Source organism: Anopheles cruzii, chromosome 3, assembly GCF_943734635.1.
Source record: "Anopheles cruzii chromosome 3, idAnoCruzAS_RS32_06, whole genome shotgun sequence".
NCBI classification, from domain to species: Eukaryota; Metazoa; Arthropoda; class Insecta; order Diptera; family Culicidae; genus Anopheles; species Anopheles cruzii.
This window is the reverse complement of record NC_069145.1, coordinates 79,184,383-79,203,920: the sequence shown is the minus strand read 5'-3', so window position 1 is coordinate 79,203,920 and position 19,538 is coordinate 79,184,383. Positions and strand designations below refer to the sequence as shown.

The following is a 19,538-nucleotide window of genomic DNA, read 5'->3' as shown; positions in this document are numbered from 1 at the left end:
GCGGAACTACCGCGGGACGGCACGCGCGCGAAGAAACCGCGAATCAGTATCGCGAAAGGTGTCGCTCGGTTTAGACGTGTGATTTAGGAACAGTGTAGCGGGGTGCTTCACGAACTGGCCACCTCTTAGCTCGCGGTTCGTATTAGTATCTAGTCAGCAGTTAACCGATCGAAGTTGGAATTGTGTTTGACTCGAAACGACAGTGAAGAGTACATGAAACCTTGCACGCCACTGTTATCGCTTATCGCGGGCGAACGGACTGTTTCTACATTCTGATACCAACGGCCAATAAAGTAGAGTTTTTTCGTGGACACTATCGACGCGACACGACGCGACCCTCGACCAATCTGAATCTAGTGGTCGATTACATAAACGAACTTTCAAACGTTAATCACTGCGACTTTGCCATTTTTTCTTTTCTTTTTATACTTTTTTGCACGTGTTTATTTTTGGACTCGTGTGCCGATACGGATCATGTGAAACTATATCTAAGTGGGCGGTGGGAAACCGTAGAAAAAAGTCGGCTTCCAAATTTGAGTTGAAATGGTGTGCAATATCAAAAAAGAACATGTCAGCTGTATTTCTCTTTTACCCATTTCTTGCAGTTCGGAAAAGGTTTGTCTGCCCGTGTAAAGGAAGTGAAACGGATGTGGCGTAGTGTTACGGCATGAAACAATAGCATTTCGTCGAAATGAAGCTCTGGCGCAAACACGCCGCGCAAGCACGCTATTCTGTTGCGCTAGTTTACTTGCGTAAAGAGTAACAAAGACCAAATTTTTGCACTCTGTTGTGGCAAAAAACGGCTGTGGTACGGCCCGTGTCCATTGGTGCGTTGGTGCTATTGAGTAACATCACAATGAAACACCGAGAATTGGTTTGGAATATTTTCTTTGCGCGAGCCTTTCGCTGTTCTAGGGATTCCAGTTTGGGGGGCGCAGAGTAACATCTGGACAAAACGATTGGGCCACCACTCAAACGATCGTTTGGAGGTGGTTAAAAGATTGAAAGTGCGGAATTAAGGGTACGGGTAGTGTAGAAACGAGACGAAGGAAAGGATCAATCTAAGCTCGGCGTGTTCTCATCGGTACCACGGTCGTTCGTTGTTTGCAATTATGCATTGCCGGCGGTGCATATGGTGGCGCATAGCACCAATTTACCGCGCATGGACAAAACGTGCGGAAGCGTGGTAACACCATGCTGATTCAGTTTAGTCGCGCGCGCGCTCTCGTTGATGTTCGAACGTCACGAAAGGTCACGACACACTAGGGACACTGCCAACGGCGAACAGTGCTTAGAAGAATGTAAAATACAGTGCAAACCGCTTTTGCATCAAGTACCCTAAATAGGTTTGTGAGGTGGACAATGATCAATAAAAAAGTGCGATTGACCGATGGACGTTTAAAAATAACCATCATAATGAACAACATTTGAAAAGATTTTAAGCAAACATGGCCGCAAGGGTTTAACCGTAGCAAATAATCCATGGTCTTACTCAACATGGTTTTACGTTGACCTTCACTTGGTTCTGGATTGGTTAGAACAACAAAGCTTGAAGCAGGTTCCGTTCCGTTTCAAACTCGGCTCGCAGGGCTTGTGCCATGATCTTTCCCAATAACTTCTAATGCCGGCTTCCAGCATCATTAAAAATATGCGTATACCTTTCCGCCGGTGCTTTTAAGGGACGTTGATTTAGTTGAACCAACAGCACGGCCATTTTCGACCATTTTTTGTTTTCCGCACCCAACCGGTTTTCCTAAACAAAAACAAGTTCCCATTTCTGCACGCTTTAGATCCGATACAGAACCCAAAATTCTGATGACGGCTATAATGAATGCAAACCACTTACGGCAAACCGTATCAAGAATGGAATAAAATATCATTAAAGGCTGTTTCGTTTCCTTTGTGCGTTTCTTTCCCATTCCAGGATTGATGTCCATCGTCGGTTGTCCCAGGATGGCTACGTCGCGTTGGTTCGCGACACTATTGGCGGCGCTGGTCGTAGTTTCCGGGTATCGGCCGCATGCCGCCGAAGCGTACAAAGTTCTCGGCTTATTTCCACACCCCGGCCAGAGCCATTTCCATTTCTTCGAGCCAATACTGAAAGGGTTGGCCGCCGCCGGGCACGAGGTGACGGTCGTGAGCCATTTCCCCGACAAAAGCCCGCCCCCGAATTACGTGGACGTTCCGCTCGAGGGCATGACGTCGCTGTCGGATTCGGTTAGCTTTGAGGTAGGTCAACGCCGGATCATTAGAACCTTAGCGCAAACATTTGACGGGCGTACAGATCAGGATGGAGAACAAAAAAACAGGAGCGCGTGTCAACGATCATTAATTTTGAACCGTACTGGTACATAGTTTGGCGCTGTTACCAAGACGCGAAAAGACGGATCGAAAAAAATGGATGATTAATAGCCCTATCTATTACATCTGTCAGAATGTTTCACGGTTCGTTGCGGGATCGCTGATCATAGCTGCTGCCGCCAATTGATAACGCAGTCGTTGCGCAAGCTATTTCTAATAAGCCTTCCAACAATAATCATCATAAACAGCGTTCGAATTCAAACAATTTATAAGGCTTCACTACAATTATCTAGTGAAATTTATAAAACAAACAGTCACTGTTTGTGGCTGTTATCGATTAGTGTTGTTGCCACATAATAATTGTTTCCTGGCTCGATCGATCGTTTGTTTTACCTTTGCTTCTCTTGCAATCGTTTTGTGCTCGCCGTGTTTTTGCACAATCGATCGATTGATCCACCCCTGGGGCCCAGTCTTACATCCGGAAAATTGCGAATTCGCCGCCCCAGTGACCATGAGACTGATTGCTGAACGTGGTGTTGCTAATCCTAGTGATCGCTCACGATCACTGGGTCCAATTGAGGGTCTAATTGTGTGGTAATCGGCTGGTCATTGGGGAAAATTGTGGATCATCGTGTTTTAGTGTTGTGGTACAGAGGAACATACTTGTTGTTATTCCGTAGCTTTTCGAGTACCGTCCCGGCTTTGGACACTTCATGGAGTTCTTTATGCTGTACACGTGGGGCAAAGAGGCTTGCGCGAACGCGCTGAATTCGAACGCCATCCGGACGGTCCTGGAATCGAAGGTTCAGTACGATCTCGTGCTGGTGGAGCAGTTCAACAGTGACTGCATGCTGGGCGTCGCCTATCAACTTAACGCTCCGTACATCGGTCTAAGCAGTTGCCCATTGATGCCTTGGCACTACGAACGCGTTGGCAACCCACCGATTCCGTCGTACGTTCCGGCCCTGTTCATGGGATATACCGAGCGGATGGACTTTACGCAACGGCTGGCCAACTGGATCACGGTGCAGTCGTTCAAGGCTTTGTACAGCTGGTTCAATGATGCTGCTGCCAACAAGTTGCTCCGTGAGCGTTTCGGGGAAGGCACGGTGCCCGACGTTCGGGATCTGGCGCAGCATACGGCCATGATGTTCGTCAATCAGCACTACTCACTGAGCGGGCCGAAACCCCTAAGTCCGGCCGTGCTGGAGGTAGGTGGGATCCACATTCAGGACTTTAAGCCGGTGGACGAGGAACTACAAAAGCTGCTGGACGGTGCCGATCACGGTGTGATCTACATCAGCTGGGGATCAATGATCCGGGCCGAAACGCTGCCGCCCGCCAAACGTGACGCAATCCTGAAGGCCCTCGGAAGGTTTAAGCAGCGCATCATCTGGAAGTGGGAAAACGAGACCTTGCCCAACCAACCGTCGAACGTGTACATCCGGAAGTGGCTACCGCAGCGAGAGATTCTATGTGAGTACGTTTGTTCTACCGTCTTGGTAAATTCGTATGCAAATCCGTGTGCCGCGACCTTGGCTCCGGGCGAGTGTTTTTCTCGTGCTACGATAATTTATTTTTCCGGCCCATGTCGTGGTTGATGTTCGTTTGCCGACAGATAAACCGATGGTACCCCAATCATTGGGGACCGCGTTGCGTGTAGTTTGTTATAATAACAACACACCGAAAGTTGTGTACTCATCAGACTGTAATTATGACGAAATCGAGAACTTTGGTTACTCATCCGTTTACGATTGTCTTCTAGCGATAAGCGATCATCAGAAGCACCGTGATACATCACACGAATCCATCTTTATCAGCAGACTCCCGTAGACGCACCAATTCCAACCGCTACCGACCCGGTTTCAAATTTCAACCAATTAACAGAAAAAGTATACCATTGGCCCCGGTTATCAGCAGCGTGCAGGGTTAAACTAGCCGATGCTCGACTTCATTTTGGCAGTCACGGATGCCTTAAACGGCCCCGGTTGCCTGGCGACCTTGAAGAATGGTTTCGTTCCCGCGAGATGATTCGGTACAAAACGCGAACGGAAAGCAATGCCCAACAATACGCTGAGAGAATCTATAAATACGATGCTAACGATTCCAGCGCATGGTGTGCATTTTATCAAGGTCGGGTGCCGCTATCCGATTTTGGTGGTCCAATTTTTGTTTCACAGTAACGGGGATAGTTATTTTTTGAAGCGTCATTCGTACCGGAAGAATCCGGAGATCTTGTTGATCGGAATCGATCAACCGATCGCAGCTACTTTAACGGTCACCGCATACACGCCACGACTTGGTTTGGAACGCGAATTGGTCAATCTGTTTTTGGCAACGGTCATGTTACAGTTCAATTGGTTGAAATGAAATCTAATATTTGACTTAAATCGAGGCGCTGTGGTCCACATGCCCAGGCAGGAAGAGAGATCTACTGTCCAAAGATATCTGTTTGATTGATTGATGGAGTAGAGCACAAATGTTCCGCACAAGATTACACGCTTAAACCTTTCGAACTAGCGCATTTGTTGTTAAGCTTGCATGTAAAGGAAGTCCCCAAGTAGGTGGTTCTAGCGATAGACTAACGTCATTCGATATCTTTTTGGGGCCGCTGAGCTCCCAGCTAGTTATCCCTAACATGATCTCGCGGACAGGAGGTGTTATGTTTCTTGTTCGGCCAATTTCGGCCACCACTTCCGTGTCGTGGTAAAAGGTTCTACTAAACTCTGTTTCTTTCCCACGTTAGGTCATCCCAAGGTTCGCGTCTTCATGAGCCATGGTGGACTGCTAGGATCGTCGGAGGCTGCCTACTGCGGTGTCCCGGTAGTGGCCACCCCAATGTACGGTGATCAGTACAACAATGCTGCGGCGCTGGCCCACCGCGGTATGGGTGTAGTGTTGGCGTACGAAGACATTACCGCCGAAGCGGTGTACGACGCGCTGCGAAAGATGCTGGAACCGGTGGCCATGGAAAATGCCAAACGTGTTGCATTTTCGTACCGCAACCGACCGATGAGCCCTCTCGAAACGGCTGTTTGGTGGTGTGAGCATGTGGCGGCCACCAGTGGTCTGGCGTTGGCGCAATCGGCCTCCCGAGAGCTGCCGTGGTACGCGTACCATCAGTTCGACGTGTACATCGTGACGTTCACTTTTCTGGTGCTGTACCACGCGTGCTGGATCTGGCTGTTCAAGCGCGTGTGCTGCCGTGGCGTGACCGGCTTCAGTGACGAAGGGAAGAAGAAAACCAGCTAATCTGGACCCCGTCCGGAAGCCATCCGTCGTCGTCACCGTCCATCATAGTTCTTTCAATGTTACTCTCTCTCTCTCTTTGTGTTAAGCGACGCACGTGTTGGCATTTTCATACAGTCACCATCGTTTTTGTTTTATTATGAAAAATACAGTAAAAAGACAACGTACCAATTCCCGGTTTAGCAATAGTTTTGTTTTTGTGTCAAACACAACAAAGTGTGGAATAAAAACAGAATAATTTCTTACAATTGTACAACATCCCAGATCCCACCCAGGAGGTTCCTACAGCTTGGCGCGCAACTCTTCGATGCGCGAGTTGGCCCGTTTCTGCAGGTCCATCAGCTTCATCGCGAGTCCCATGTTGCCCTGCACTTTCACTTTGCCCTGGAAGAATGCTTTCTGGGGGTTCAGCTTGCCCGAGATCAGATCGACCACGTCGATGTCGTTCATGATGAACGTCACGTCCGGCTTATCGGCTCCCCGGTACTTCACCGAGCCTTTGCCCGTCTTTGCGTTCACCACCCAGTAGCCTTCCGCACCATCTGGCCCGTTGGTGACTTTGAAGCCATAAATTCCGCGCACCCCTTCGATAAGATTATCCTTATCGTCTTGCATCGCTTCCTCCAACACCCTCATGTACGGTGCCACGAGGAACCCATCGGGTGTGTCTTTCAGCTTGCCGGCCGCCGTCAGACTAGGGTTGATGGGTCGCTTCGCATACGGGAACCCGTGGCGATACAGGCCAACGACAACGGCACCACCCAGCCCAATGTTGTGCTGTAGGGCCAGCTGGGCGTTCTTAACCTGCCGCTTGTCCGCCTCGCCTCGCAACTGCCAGCACAGCTCGGAACACTGGGCCAGTCCGGTCGCACCCAGCGGGTGGCCCTTCGAGATAAGCCCACCGCTCGGATTGACCACCACCCGGCCACCGTACGTGTTGTCGCCACGGTCAATGAACTCACCGGCCTTGCCCGGTTCGCAGAGACCGAGTGCCTCGTACGTGATCAGCTCGTTAGCGGAGAAGCAATCGTGCAGTTCAACCACATCGACGTCCTTTGGTTTGTAGTTTGTGTGTGCAAATACCTTGGCCACCGCGTTGCGAGTCATGTCGTAGCCAACGATCTTCATTGCGCTTCCTTCCTGTATGGACGAGGACAGAACAAAAAAAATATGACTCATTGCCGTCCGACAGCGGCAACGCCGGGGTGCCGTGTACATACACTAAAAGAACTGGGCACATCGGTGGACATTTCCATGGCCACAATTTCGATCGCTTGCGACTCCAGCCCGTGGCGCTTAACGAAACTTTCGGAGGCCAGAACGCAGCACGCGGAGCCATCACTCGTCGGGCAGCACTGCAGCTTGGTCAGGATTTCGTGTACGACCGGTGACTTTTGAATCTGCTCCAGCGAGTACTCGTCCTGAAACTGAGAGTAGCTGGAAAAAAGGAACAAATGGGGAGCGTTCACGCGTGTACTGTTCGCAAAGTTTCGTCCTCTGGATGCTTACGGATTGTTGGTGGAATGTTTATGGTTTTTGTACGCAATCTTCGCAAAGTGTTCGGGTTTGGTGCCATACTTTTGCATGTGCTCAACGCCAGCGTTACCGAACAGCTGCGCCGAGATGGGGGCTCCGCTGATTTCGAACTTTTCGGCCATGGCCGTTACCAGCAGCTCGACCGGGTTGGTACGGTCCAGGTACTTCGAGGTTAGCGAGCCCCGCTCCATCTTTTCGAATCCCAGCGCCAGGACGCAATCGTTTGCGCCGGTCTCGATCAGTTGTTTGGCCAGGAACAGCGCCGTGGAACCGGTCGAACAGTTGTTGTTCACGTTGTAGATCGGGATGCCGGTGAATCCGATTTCGTACAGTGCCCGTTGGCCGCACGTTGAATCGCCGTACACGTAACCGACCGTCGCTTGCTGGACGTCCCCGTACTGGATACGGGCGTCGGCCAGCGCTTTCGTGACCGCCTCTTTGGCCATTTGCGGGTAGTCAAAGTCATCTCGGCGTCCCGGTTTTTCAAACTACGATACAAAAGGAGGCGGGTATGGTTTTGCGATCAATCAAAGTAAGCATGGAGCATGGTTAGAGTCGAGTCGAAAGTCAAAAGCCATCGGAAGATGGTTGCGAGTTGGATCGGTGGAAAGTGCCGGACAAAATTTAACCCCAATTTTACATTTATTGTGCTTACTTTTCTGGCAGCGAAAGAGTGTTTAGTGTTCTTTACCAATTCTGCCAGTCATGTCAGAGTTGTTGGCCCATAATCTGTACCCACACGAGATAAGTCTAAAGGTCAGCTGTTCCACTAAAGTGCGCAGTGCAAGCGCAATAATAGCGGTCCCGGGTTGACCCGATAAGATAAGAAAACCCCCCCACCAACTTCGAACAAGCAATCTTCTCTGGTGAGTTCTACAAAACCTTGTTACATTTTCATGACTGGCAAAACTGGTTTCTGCGGGGGTCCAACAAACGCATATTCAAAAATCATTACCCTTGAAATGTGTGTGTCTAAATGTGGAATCGTATTGATGCTTCAACGTTGCATATTCGAGTTTTTCGCCGCAGTAGACTTTCTCCAGCGGCACCGCACCGCTTGCTGCTTGAAAGGTCGGGGCGCTGTTTGTTTCCCCCGCCACCGGTGGGCATCAAAAGCAAAAGTAACGAATTGCATAACACGCAACTTATGCCCGGCTTAAGTGCGGAGGTCTTGAAGTGCACAATGGAACCGCTTTGAATGGAGATTGGATAAAAGGGGGAAGAGCAAACGGAGGGAAGATGAAACCTGCTCCCTGTGAGGCCCGTAAGTAAGCCAGTTAGTTTCGATCAGGGTTGTGAAATAGTTGTGCTCTTTTGGGGCCGTCGCCCCTACATTGAACCGTGTTTCCAGGAGTCGGACGATTTCGAAAAGGTATCAATATTCGATACTCGATCGGCACATATCATTTTTAAGTATTCAAGCAAAACAGGCTAATCAGGTAACAACAGGCTGATCATAGCAACCACCTCTAGACGTGTGAACGCCTTAATTGCGTTCGCGAGAATTGCCAACTCACGCACTTACGCTGGACTCTGAACTTTCTTACCTTTGTCATGCCCACGCCAACTACGTACACTTTTCGGACACCCATTTTGTTTGTGTTCCGATTCCGAGTTGTTCCGAGTGACGAAAGAAATGCAACTACAATTCACGGCTCAAGCAATATCACACCAGAGTGCAACCAAAGCAACAGACTAAAACGGACTGTTTCTGTTGTGCAGCTCGTTTTCGCAGCGCTCCCCAACGATCGAAGCAAACTGGTTTTGTGTTGGGTACCCGTCTGACGTTTTGAGCAAATGACGTTTGCGAACAAAGAAAAAACAACAATCGTGAGCCCAATGGTTTGTGATTCCTGGGTGGCCTAATGGTGTTGTGTGAACCCTTTCCGCGGTTTGAAAAAACGGTTTACGAAAGTTTTGGGGAAATGTTCTGGTGAATGTTTGAAACCCCTCTGCTCTTTACAAAGGGGGCTCCGATACAAAATCTGGGTTAATGTCAGCAAAGCTCGGATAATTTTCAAGCAATTTGAGCCAAACTCAGGTGGTGCGAGTTTAGATATGTATCCAACGGGAAGCGAAAAGGAAAGCCGATCGGATACGTCACCAAGAAGTCCCCTGAAACGCCGCCCAATCGAGAAATAAGGATGAAATGAGGCGCAGTGACGCGCGCCGGGATCAGCTAGTTAACTATAGTTATTTAAAAAAAAACATTGACGTGTGTTTTTGTTTTTATATTTCATATCCAGTAAGAATACTCTCTTAACTAACACTGTTTTGAATCGTTTTTCCTACTAACATCATTGCTCCGGAGGGGCAATAAAGCCATATGTATATATATATATTGTTAAAATCTCACACACTGGGCGTTTTACCACGGCGACGGAGCAAGAAATGATGTGTGCGCATAAGTTACATAAATTATAAAGCAGAATCCGCGGGGTAGCATGTAGTACGGATTGAAAACCGTAAAACTCTCGCCAATCCTTCCGACGAATCCGTATAATACAGTAATAAGAACCGCTAAATAGCAACAAACCGAAGCCTATGCAATTTGTATCCAAATTCCAGCGTGTTGACCATGGGTGTAGTTTTGGGGAGATTTACACAATTTACATGGTAAAACCGATAAATACTGCACCGTACCGTAGGTAATTAAAATATTAAGCATTCCAGTCACTCGGGGATAGCCAACACAACAAAGCTCCCCGCAGGCTGATACTGTACAAGGTTGATACTGTGTGTGTGTGATTGATAGGGACACACCAATCACAGACCCAAAACGAATGGGACAGTTCGAGCCAGCATTCTGTTTGCTTGCAGTAATCTTCCAACAAATGATTAAATGTTGGAACCGCCTCTACTCGGGGCGGGCACTGTGCCGGACATGCTGGCCATTATCGTGCTCAACAGATCGCTCGATTTCTTGTGGCTTCTTGGTTCCGGCTGATCCGAAGCAGCAGCAGCAACCGGAGCGGAACCACTTTTCTTGACCACGGCGGCCCCGCAGATATTGCTAGTTTTTGCGCCATTGCCGTGCATCTTGCTATGCGTGTTGTGAATACTTTCTTTCAACTTTGGTGTTGAGTTCATGTCTAAGGCATCCTCTGCTGCTTCTCGCTGCTGGCTGCGGGTGGCCACCGATGCTGCTGGTGGTGGTGGTGGCACCGGATGTTCCGCCGGGTGTGGCGACGGCGGCGGCGGTGGTACTGAGCCAGGCGGTGCAGAAAGCGGCGGCGGCGGTTGAGGTAAATCTGTCGGAAGCGGTGGTGGTGGGGGTGGTTGCGTTGGCGGCGGCGGTGGTGGTTCCAGTTGCACTGCAGCCTTCGGAGGCTTAGAAGGCATTCCCTCGTCGACACGGACATCTTTCGCCTCATCATTATTGCTGCCCTCGGTGACCGTCGTGGTGGTGGAGATGATGGTGGTCTGCGGTGCGACCAGCGACTCCTTCCCCCGATCCGTCGTCGTCGTCGTGTCCGAGTGGTTTCGATTTATCACAGTCTTATAATTGTTGACGCAGCCATCGCTCTCGTGCCCGAGGCGTTCCTCATCCTTCGTTTCGGTGCCTTCCTTAGCCACGGCACCACCGGCAGACCGGCAGGATGTGGCATCGCTTGGTTCACTGTCTCCTCCAAGTCCGGCCGGTGGTACCATGGGCAGTGGTTCCTCCGAAGGTTGCGGTTCTTTGTCGCGCGTCACACTCGAGGTAGACTCTCGGCGGCTGCTACTAGCACTGCCACTGTGCGAAGATGATGCTGAGTGCGACGCCGATTTCTGGCCCCCACTGGCCCCCCGGGTGCCTTCTTCGTCCGGTGCACCCACCGTTCCGTGACGATGCCTGTGGCGAGAGGAGGACGATGACGACGAAGCAGATGCCGGCTTTCGACTGGACGATGACGATGACTGATGCTTACTGCTGCTGCTGCTGCTACTGCGCCTGTCTTTGTCTCGCCCTCGATCACGATCCCGCTGCTCTCGGTACCGATCGTGATCGCGGTCCTTTTTGTCCCGATCTTTCCGGTCCCGATCGCGATTCCGATCCCGGTCTCGATTGCGGTCACGATCGTCACTGTTCGAGTGACGTGCTTTGGAACTGCCTTTTGCCGAACTCGAGCTGCCCCCCGTCCGATCCGAATGATGTTGTTTGTCGGATGAAGAGGAGCTTACGCTTTTCGAAACGCTTTTACCGCTCCCGGCCACGGGCCCGGTGGCTGCCTTTGACGGGGATGGCTGTTGACCAGCGGGGGAAGCTTTGTCATCACGGATCAGCTTTCGCATATCGATTTTGGCCTCCTGTGCCGAGAGCTTTTCCGCACCGGGCGAATCTCCGCATTTGTCTCCCGCCTTATCGTCGCCGATCACCGACGCCGAGGATCGCGAGTTGGGCGACGAAAAGTGTGCCGCCGTCGCCGTCGCCGCCAACGGTGGTGGTGTGTCCTTCTTGGCCGATTCCGGCTTCAGCTTTGGCCGGCCATCGTGCGTGCGCTTGATCGGGGTGTGCTTCTTTTCGGCTTCGGCCACCGATATCGGGTGCGGCAGGATCGTTTGCTTTTCTTTGTAGTGCGGCGGATCCACCTCGTACCCGTGCGCGATCTCCTGCACAATGTCCTGATCGGGGTAGTACTGTTTCAGCCGCAGGTGCCACGCGATGCTCGTTACGGCCGTCACCGTGCGAAACTGGTGGATGATGTTGCGGGGCAGAAAGTAGATGTCGTTGTCGTACAGCGATATCCGCGAGTAGCGGATTCCTTCGCGCCTCAGCTGGTTCAGCTTGGCATCCTCCACCCACTGGACACACTGCGAGATCGGTGGCTCGTGCAGGTCCAGCTGTAGCTTCTCCACCAGATGCGGGAAGCAGTGAGCATCGAAAGCGACCACATCTTTGGTGATCCGATTCAGCTCATCCGTAATGTTGCACCGCACCGCTTTCAAAACACCTGAATGGAGCGAGCAGAAGTTAGCCAGATTGAACACGTAAGACACCTCTCGCAGACTTACCCACTGCCGCCGTCGTCATTCGATCGTGCCCGTGACCCACGTGATCCGCGTGAGCCTTTGTCCGATCTTCGATCATCGTTTCGCGTGCCTCCGACAACCGCGGCAGGTACTGCAAGTTTCTGAGCTCATTTATCCGAGTCCTTGGCGGAACAGAAAGAAACAGAAATCGATCCGATTAGCACCCGCGGTCCCCTGCGGTATGTGACACGTACCTTTGGCGCTTCAAGGGCGTTTTGTTGATGTCCGCCGTCGGCACGAGCTGCTCGCCCGGCCGAATCCACAAAATTGGCCCATCGTTCGAAAGTCGCGGATCCATTTGCACTATAGACAGTTCACCCCATGGCATGGCCTAGAGAGGGAACGGAAGATCATTCTTTTAACCTCTGTGCGTCTGTGCGTTGTTTAGGGCAGTCTCACCTTATTGAGAAACGGGTTGTCCTCCAGTCGCTTCAAGAGATCGGGAAAATATCCGCCCACTTCTTCGTGCACTTTTCCCACCAGACTGATCTGATGCAACGGCCCATACCGTACGGTACCTTGAGAGTAGTTTTTCACTACCTAAAAGATCGGGGTCATGCGATCGGTTAGTGATTCGCCGTCGGATCTTCTGCCAATTTCATTACCTGTTCATTGTACTGACTCATGGTGCACGTTTCAATGTCCGAGTTGCGTCCCAGCACACCGGCCTTGACCGTCAGGTTCGCGTAGTTCTCCGCCATGTGCTCGAGCAGATCGGGCAGATAGGCCGCCGCATCGTGCACGATCCCCATGACGTGGTGCGCGAATCCATCCTTATCTTCGGCAAACACCACCTGAAAAAACTCTTGCACCAGCTCTTCCATTTCCGGCTCCGATAGGACGCCGATCTCGTCCTGGTACATGTGCACCACCGAAGCGCCACCGTTCGGGTGTACTTCGATCCGCATAAAGCGTCCATACTTTAGCCCTTCCAGCAGTTTCGTTCGCAAACCACCACAGTTGGCGTTGCGATTGATCAATCCAATGCGGGACGCCGAAACGCCGGTCGCAGCAGGCTGTGGTGCAGTGGTTGTTGGCCCAGCACCACCAGCACTACTGCCGCCACCGCCGCGTCGACATTGAATGCCAATGTTGGCACGTTTGATTTTTGACCGCTTGTAGCACCGTGAGCATTCGCGGCCACCACTACTGCTGCTGCTCTTCTGCTGGCCACTGCTGTGAGAAGGAATCGAATTTGGAGCACCACCACTACTGACAGCCGGTTTGTGCTCAGCCTGCTTCGATGGATTTGGTTCGCCATTTTTCACCTTCCCCGGAGTGTCACACTCCGATGGAGGGACGGCCACCGTTTTGAATGGAGCTTCAGCTATCCCAACAGCAGTAGGCGCAGCCAGCGTCGGTAAGGCAAGACCAGCGTCGTTCGCTGGGTGCTGATGTGTCTTTTCCTTCTTCACGGTGAGCAGGGTTGCTTTGTCGTCGTTGCTGTTTTTCGGCGATTCTATTTTGATCAATATATTAGAACTCGTCTTACTCGCTAGTGGGTTGCAGTTGGATGCAGTTGTACTGTGGTTGCTGTTGTTGCTAGTCACATTATTGGCTGTACTGTTTGCAAGGCATATAAGGCTACCGCCATTGGCGCTGCTGCTGATGTCGGTGGTGACGTTCTCTGGTGCCGCGATGATCTGGCTCGGGATGCCGCCATTCAGTGGAGCGTATTGCCCCATTTCGTCACCACCGATCACGGCTGTCACTGCCGGTGCTGATGCTGGGTCGCCACCGGCAAAGTTTAGCACCCTCGTTACGTCTTCGCGCGTTTTCTCCACCTTTATCAGCTTGCTCTTGGCCGGCAGATACTCTTTTTTGATAAACACGTCCTGCTTCTTCATCTGTGTCTGCTCGTTTTTGCTGCGCTCCAGGTTCAGGAGCAAATTGATGGGCGATATCGGTGTGCCGGCCGCGGCTGCAACGGCGGCTGCGGCGGCCGCTGCTGCTGCTGCTGAAGGGGAACCGGCGGCCTTCAGGATGGCGGTCGCTACCGGTGCGACACAGGAGCTCGTTTCGATCGACAGTTCCCGTTTCACGGCCTGCTTGGCTGCGGCAAATTCGGCCAGCTGATGTTGGTGATGATTTTCTTTACTTTGTACTGCGGACACTGTTGATGCGGCGGCGGAACCATTGGTGGCCATCGTTACGGTACCACCATTCACCGTCACCGTAGCGGTGGCAGTAACTGTTGGCCGGTTGCTGCTGGCGGTGGAAAGATTGTTGCTTGAAGTGCTGCTTTCTCCTTCTCTAGTCGGTTGATTATTCGGGCCAATTTTCGGATTCGATGATGTTTCGTCCTCCGTACGGCGTCGTTTTCGATCCTGATTGTAATTCGAATTACCATAAATGATTAAAAATATCCCATAATGTTCAATAACTCGAGCCTCACCTTATCGCGGTCGCGTTCGCGTTCTTTATCCTTACTCTTACTCTTCTTCTTGTGGCTTTTGGACAAACCTGTGTTCGAATGGAGAAGAAAGCCGACTTTAGTGGGGCTTAACGTAATACACAATGCCACGCGTCTGTTGATCCGTGTGCGCGGAACACACAAACCGGCTGATTTTCGTCAGTCAGGCAGGGGACCGACCAACCGAAGGCCGCCACCGCCACGGTGACATTGAGAAAAACAAGTAATTCAATCGAATGTTGCAACACACTAGAAGCCTACTACGAGCAATATATTGATCAAACAGTCTCCACCGGCTTGCTAGGTGTGGTGAGCACCACTACGAAATGCATGCGGCTCCATAGTTTACTACGCACCAAGGGGGAAATAGTAAAAAAACAATCCATGGCCTGCTGACGGAAAACGAGAGTGAGTTTAGAGCGAGTCAAAAACACAAAGCTCCTTATCTGAAGGTCAACATCTTGGCGCGGCAGTGCACACGGTTGCACGTAGCACCCCGAACACCAGAAAAAAGAACATTTAATTTTTCCCAGAACACAGAATAAGTCACCGCACCGGAGGAGACTATCGAGCAGATTTTCGCCGTGATCTCCGTGAACCGCAACAACAGTGTGCTCTACAGATGCGGAGGGGGTAACCGTTCAAGGTTAACAACAAACATGTTGTTAGAAAAACACACACAAAAAATGCAAACAAATTTGGTGTAAATCGCGTAAAAAGGAGGTAGCACGTGTACGTGTACGAAGCATAAAGCATGCATCGGTATATTCCTTGGAAACCCCGGGGAAAATGCAAAGATGGCGCACTCTTCATAAAACAAAGCAACCATAGACGCACACACACACACATAACAGCGCTACTAATGCGCGTCATTTAATAGATGCACGGAGCAGCGGAAGAAATGGGCGTCTTCGGAGGCGGAATATGGGTCTCTTCAGAGGGGGGTTTGGTGGGAAAATCCACGCGCACGATGTACGTGCCAGAGCCGTCGGCCGTGATGGTGGCCGCCGTTGCAGAAGCGCCGCACCGCACGATCGAACGCGCGCCGAAATGAGATTGATAGAACAACCCAAATGGAAAGTAAACAGTAAAAGTAAAAAACACTGCTCTTTGTGCAATTATTCACCATTATCAGAACTGTGGATGGCACCGTCGCCACCGACGCCTCCACCACCACCGCCACCGCTAGCATTGTTGTTGTCCTTAGCTGGGGTTGAGCTTTTATCATTATTTTTAGCCACCATTTCCGCTGCTGCCTGCTGCTGCTGCGGCGGCGGGTCTACGTGATTTTTCGCAGCCTGCTGGCGCTGCCCACTGCTGCTGTCCACAACATTGGCGGCGGTGGCCGTCGTCTCTACCACCACCACCGATGACGAAGTGGATGACGGCGGCGGCGGCGATGATGATGGTTCTTTTGATGCTGTCTTTTGTATTGTCGCAGTAGGCGGATCGACCGTAGTGTTACAAGATGATTCGTCAGCACTCGGGCCGCCACCACTGCACGCCGCTGCATCACCAGCACCAGCAGCAGCAGCAGCGACGGCAGAATGCACGCCTAGCCCAGCAGAGGACATTGCCTTATGTTGTGGGCGCTGCTGCTGCTGTGTTGTCGTAGTTTGCGGGATGCAGTTACTGCTTTTATTGTTAGTGGTATTGCTGGTAATGCTTGCATTCGCGGCACTGCTGCTGCTGGCGGCCGCCGTCGACTCGGTCGGCGCTGCTGCACTACTTGAACGGTGCTGCTGATGCGTACAATATTTATCATTTGCTTTCAGCACGTCCACTTCGGCACTCTCGGCCATTATTTTGTCACTTTTCACGGCGCTTCACGGCGCGCTTATTGCCTCACAAGCACACGCACACACGCTGCTAGCGCCTGGTTAGCACATTTTAAATCGCAAAACACACTCCTCGCTGGTAGGATGTTTGACTTTTTGCATTCTTGAAATCGCGACTGTACAAAAATGGCGACCAATCGCCGACGTCCGGGTGCCTAGCGGTGGTTGCTGCGATTGCCGTCGACTTTCGTGTTCGTGTGGTGTGACAGTTCGCGAAGACGTTTCGCGGTATAACAGAATGTGTATAACAGTTGTTGGGGCCGGTTTTGAAAAAATAGTTACCACCGTTATGTGTGATCATTGAAAAGATGATCATTATGCATTGAAAAGATGATCGGAAAAAAGCGACAATCGATTAAAAATCTTGTGGTGATAAGATTCATAGTCTGGAGAATTCAATTCCAGTTCGTTTGTCTAGAATTTCGGGTATTGTATGTTATCGCAGTATTGCGTGCATCGCTCGGTCCGTATCAGGTTATGTGTCTATTTTTATTTATTCTACTCTCTTTGCTAGAAATAAACGACGAAAGAGGGGAGGTAAAATGCTGTTTCGTAATCATTGTTTTATCAACGCGCTCCGGTTAGAGATAAGATTGGTTCGTATTGACGTCGCCCAAAGGCCGGTGCTGTTGGCGGACGTGCCGTTTTGAGAATTCAAAAATGGACCAACTAATAAACTAAATGGATTTTTCTATTCTCTAAAGATGAAACACCAACGTAGGTGGTTCACGCTTCTTTTAGCATTACTAGCGTTCGGGTGGTGGCGCCCAACCGATGCGTACCAGGTTCTGGGCCTGTTCCCTCACCCGGGGCTAAGCCACTTCAAAGTGTTCCACCCGATAATGCGAGGCCTAGCGGAAGCCGGTCATCATGTTACGGTCGTGAGCTACTTCCCGGACCACGATCCGCTCCCCAACTATCAAGACTTCCGATTCGAGGGACAGGACATACTGACGAACGCCTTCAGTCTGCAGGTACGCCATCGTCGTCCCCGTTCCGCTTTAATTCCCGGTTCTTAAGTACACCGATCACCCGCAGGACTTCACGGGGCGCACGTTGTGGGACAATTTTAAGGAGTTTTCCGAACTGGCCGCCTGGGGTGCGGCCAGTTGTAAGGCGGCGCTCGGCTCGGGCGCGATCGATGAGGTGCTTCGAATTCACCGGGCCACTCCGTACGATCTGGTGGTGATGGAAATGTTCGCCACCGACTGCCTGGCGGGCATGGCCTGGCTGATGCGTGTGCCCTTCGTAGGGCTGAGCAGTTGTGCTCTGATGCCGTGGCACTACGATCATGTCGGTCTGCCGGACACACCGGCGTACATTCCATCGGAGTTCAGTAGCTTCTCGGAAGCCATGTCACTGGCGGAACGGACAGAGAACTGGTTCGTGACCAAACTGGCGCAGCTGGCGTACGGTGTAATCATGGAATCGAACGACAACCGGGCACTGAACGAAAAGTTCCCCCACACGGCCCTGCCGGACGTGCGGCAGATCGTACGCAACGTGAGCCTTATCTTGGTCAATCAACACTACACGCTCAGCGGTGCCCGGCCACTGGTGCCCGCGGTGGTCGAAGTTGGCGGAGTGCACATCGGGAGCGCGCGGCCACTGCCAAGCGGGCTGCAAACGCTTCTGGACGACTCAACGGGCGGCGTGATAGTGGTATCGTTCGGATCCGTCCTGAAAGCAGCCACCCTGCCGGCCCGCAAGCGTCAGGCCATGCTAGAGGCGTTCAAGGGGACCAACATGAGTGTGCTGTGGAAATGGGAAACGGAACTGGAGGATGGGCCGGCGAATGTGTTCACCCAAGCGTGGCTCCCGCAACGGGATGTCCTGGCGCACCGGAACGTACGACTGTTCGTGTCCCACGGTGGTCTGCTGGGCGTATCGGAAGCGGTACACTGTGGCGTCCCGATCGTGGCGATGCCGATCTACGGCGATCAGTTTCTCAACACCGCTGCACTGGTCAACCGTGGCCTGGGAGTACGGATGGAGTATGCACGGATTGACGACAGTTCCTACGTTAAGCGGTGCATCGACGAAGGTTTAAACGGGGAGTAAGTAACGGGGAGTAGTAAGGCGGTTCTGCGGGTCGATTAATATTCGTGCATTCGTGCGACAGGAAACTAGTGCGCGCCCGGGCCGTTTCCAAGGCGTATCGCCATCGTCCTCAGACACCGCTAGCGCTGGCCCTTTGGTCCCTGGAGAACGTTATCGCCCACGGCGGCATGCAACTGGAGCGATCGTACGGAGCCGACCTGCCGTGGTTCGTGTATCATTCGCTGGACGTGATGGGCATTTTCGTCACCACACTTCTGGCCATCATTGTGCCATCCGTGTGGTGCGTTTGTAAGACGTTCAGAACCCAACCAATCTCTTAGCTAAATAAACGCTGCTTTAACTGCTGGACGGACCGACTGAACTAATCTGTTAGTAGTTTAAACTTAACTTTATGTACCATTCATCACCGCTCGGAACTAAGTGGCGTTTCGGAATTTTTTCGGCACTCCCGTTATACGGAACTCTCGACGCTCCTCCAGATAGATTTCGGTGCACTCCCGCTTGAACTGCTCGTCGCTGTACCATCGGAGGGTGCAGGCCTTCAGCGCATCGTTCGCCGGCTGACATTTGGCCACCATGAACAGGCCCGCATCTTTGCAGCATGCTTCGAATGCCTGCACCTCGGGCGTGCACTTTTCCGTTTTGGCCCGTTCGCGCATAATCTTCGGAATCAGCACCTCGAGCTCCACCTTCCGGAGTCGCCGGTCTTCGGGATCGCCTAGAGAGTAGGAGAATGTTTACATAACAAAGCCGCTTTCGATCTGGTTTGACCAAATGCCTTACCAAGTCCGTGCGGTCCCCCTTTGTTGGATCCCAGTGGAACCGCTGGGACTTGCTGCTGCTGCTGTTCGTTGCCGTAGGCGTGAACCATGGCACGGGATTACAGGACTTTTCGGTTGCGGAAACACCGAACAAACGGCACCGTGTGCGGATTAGTTGTTTGTGAAAAGCATTCACAGCAGAACCGATCCAAAACATTGTTGACAGCTGACTGCAACAAGTTTATACTGCCTGGTTGAGTTAGATGCAATTATCAAAGTGAGCGTTGGCTTTTTGAAAGTTTTCTTTCCCAATCCAAGTAACCTTAAAGATGGATCGAACCGATCGAAAGATGGACCCCACAATTT

At 51.6% G+C, this 19,538-nt stretch overlaps 5 protein-coding genes across 5 annotated transcripts; 2 read left to right on the top strand and 3 right to left on the bottom strand.

Moving 5' to 3' along the window:
• Positions 1–64: 64 nt before the first annotated feature.
• Positions 65–5,717, top strand: LOC128272816 (UDP-glycosyltransferase UGT5-like). The gene is made up of 4 exons (XM_053010697.1): positions 65–135; positions 1,925–2,229; positions 2,982–3,777; positions 5,048–5,717. Exons 2-4 carry the CDS (start codon positions 1,930–1,932, stop codon positions 5,551–5,553), a joined length of 1,602 nt encoding a protein of 533 aa, XP_052866657.1. The 5' UTR covers positions 65–135; positions 1,925–1,929; the 3' UTR covers positions 5,554–5,717.
• LOC128272815 (sterol carrier protein 2) lies at positions 5,657–8,794 on the bottom strand. Its single transcript, XM_053010695.1, has 4 exons — positions 8,634–8,794; positions 7,060–7,574; positions 6,771–6,987; positions 5,657–6,690 (listed from the first exon to the last, which is right to left on the bottom strand). The coding sequence occupies exons 1-4, from the start codon at positions 8,676–8,678 to the stop codon at positions 5,833–5,835; spliced, it is 1,635 nt and encodes a 544-aa protein (XP_052866655.1). The 5' UTR covers positions 8,679–8,794; the 3' UTR covers positions 5,657–5,832.
• On the top strand, positions 8,390–18,762 carry LOC128272817 (UDP-glycosyltransferase UGT5-like). The gene is made up of 4 exons (XM_053010698.1): positions 8,390–8,458; positions 17,055–17,324; positions 17,389–18,407; positions 18,473–18,762. The coding sequence occupies exons 2-4, from the start codon at positions 17,055–17,057 to the stop codon at positions 18,729–18,731; spliced, it is 1,548 nt and encodes a 515-aa protein (XP_052866658.1). The 5' UTR covers positions 8,390–8,458; the 3' UTR covers positions 18,732–18,762.
• On the bottom strand, positions 9,362–16,314 carry LOC128271076 (uncharacterized). The gene is made up of 7 exons (XM_053008511.1): positions 15,639–16,314; positions 14,494–14,562; positions 12,705–14,443; positions 12,499–12,639; positions 12,294–12,430; positions 12,082–12,221; positions 9,362–12,020 (listed from the first exon to the last, which is right to left on the bottom strand). Exons 1-7 carry the CDS (start codon positions 16,312–16,314, stop codon positions 9,925–9,927), a joined length of 4,998 nt encoding a protein of 1,665 aa, XP_052864471.1. The 3' UTR covers positions 9,362–9,924.
• On the bottom strand, positions 18,597–19,348 carry LOC128272818 (COX assembly mitochondrial protein homolog). Its single transcript, XM_053010699.1, has 2 exons — positions 19,195–19,348; positions 18,597–19,129 (listed from the first exon to the last, which is right to left on the bottom strand). The coding sequence occupies exons 1-2, from the start codon at positions 19,280–19,282 to the stop codon at positions 18,828–18,830; spliced, it is 390 nt and encodes a 129-aa protein (XP_052866659.1). The 5' UTR covers positions 19,283–19,348; the 3' UTR covers positions 18,597–18,827.
• Positions 19,349–19,538: the final 190 nt, after the last annotated feature.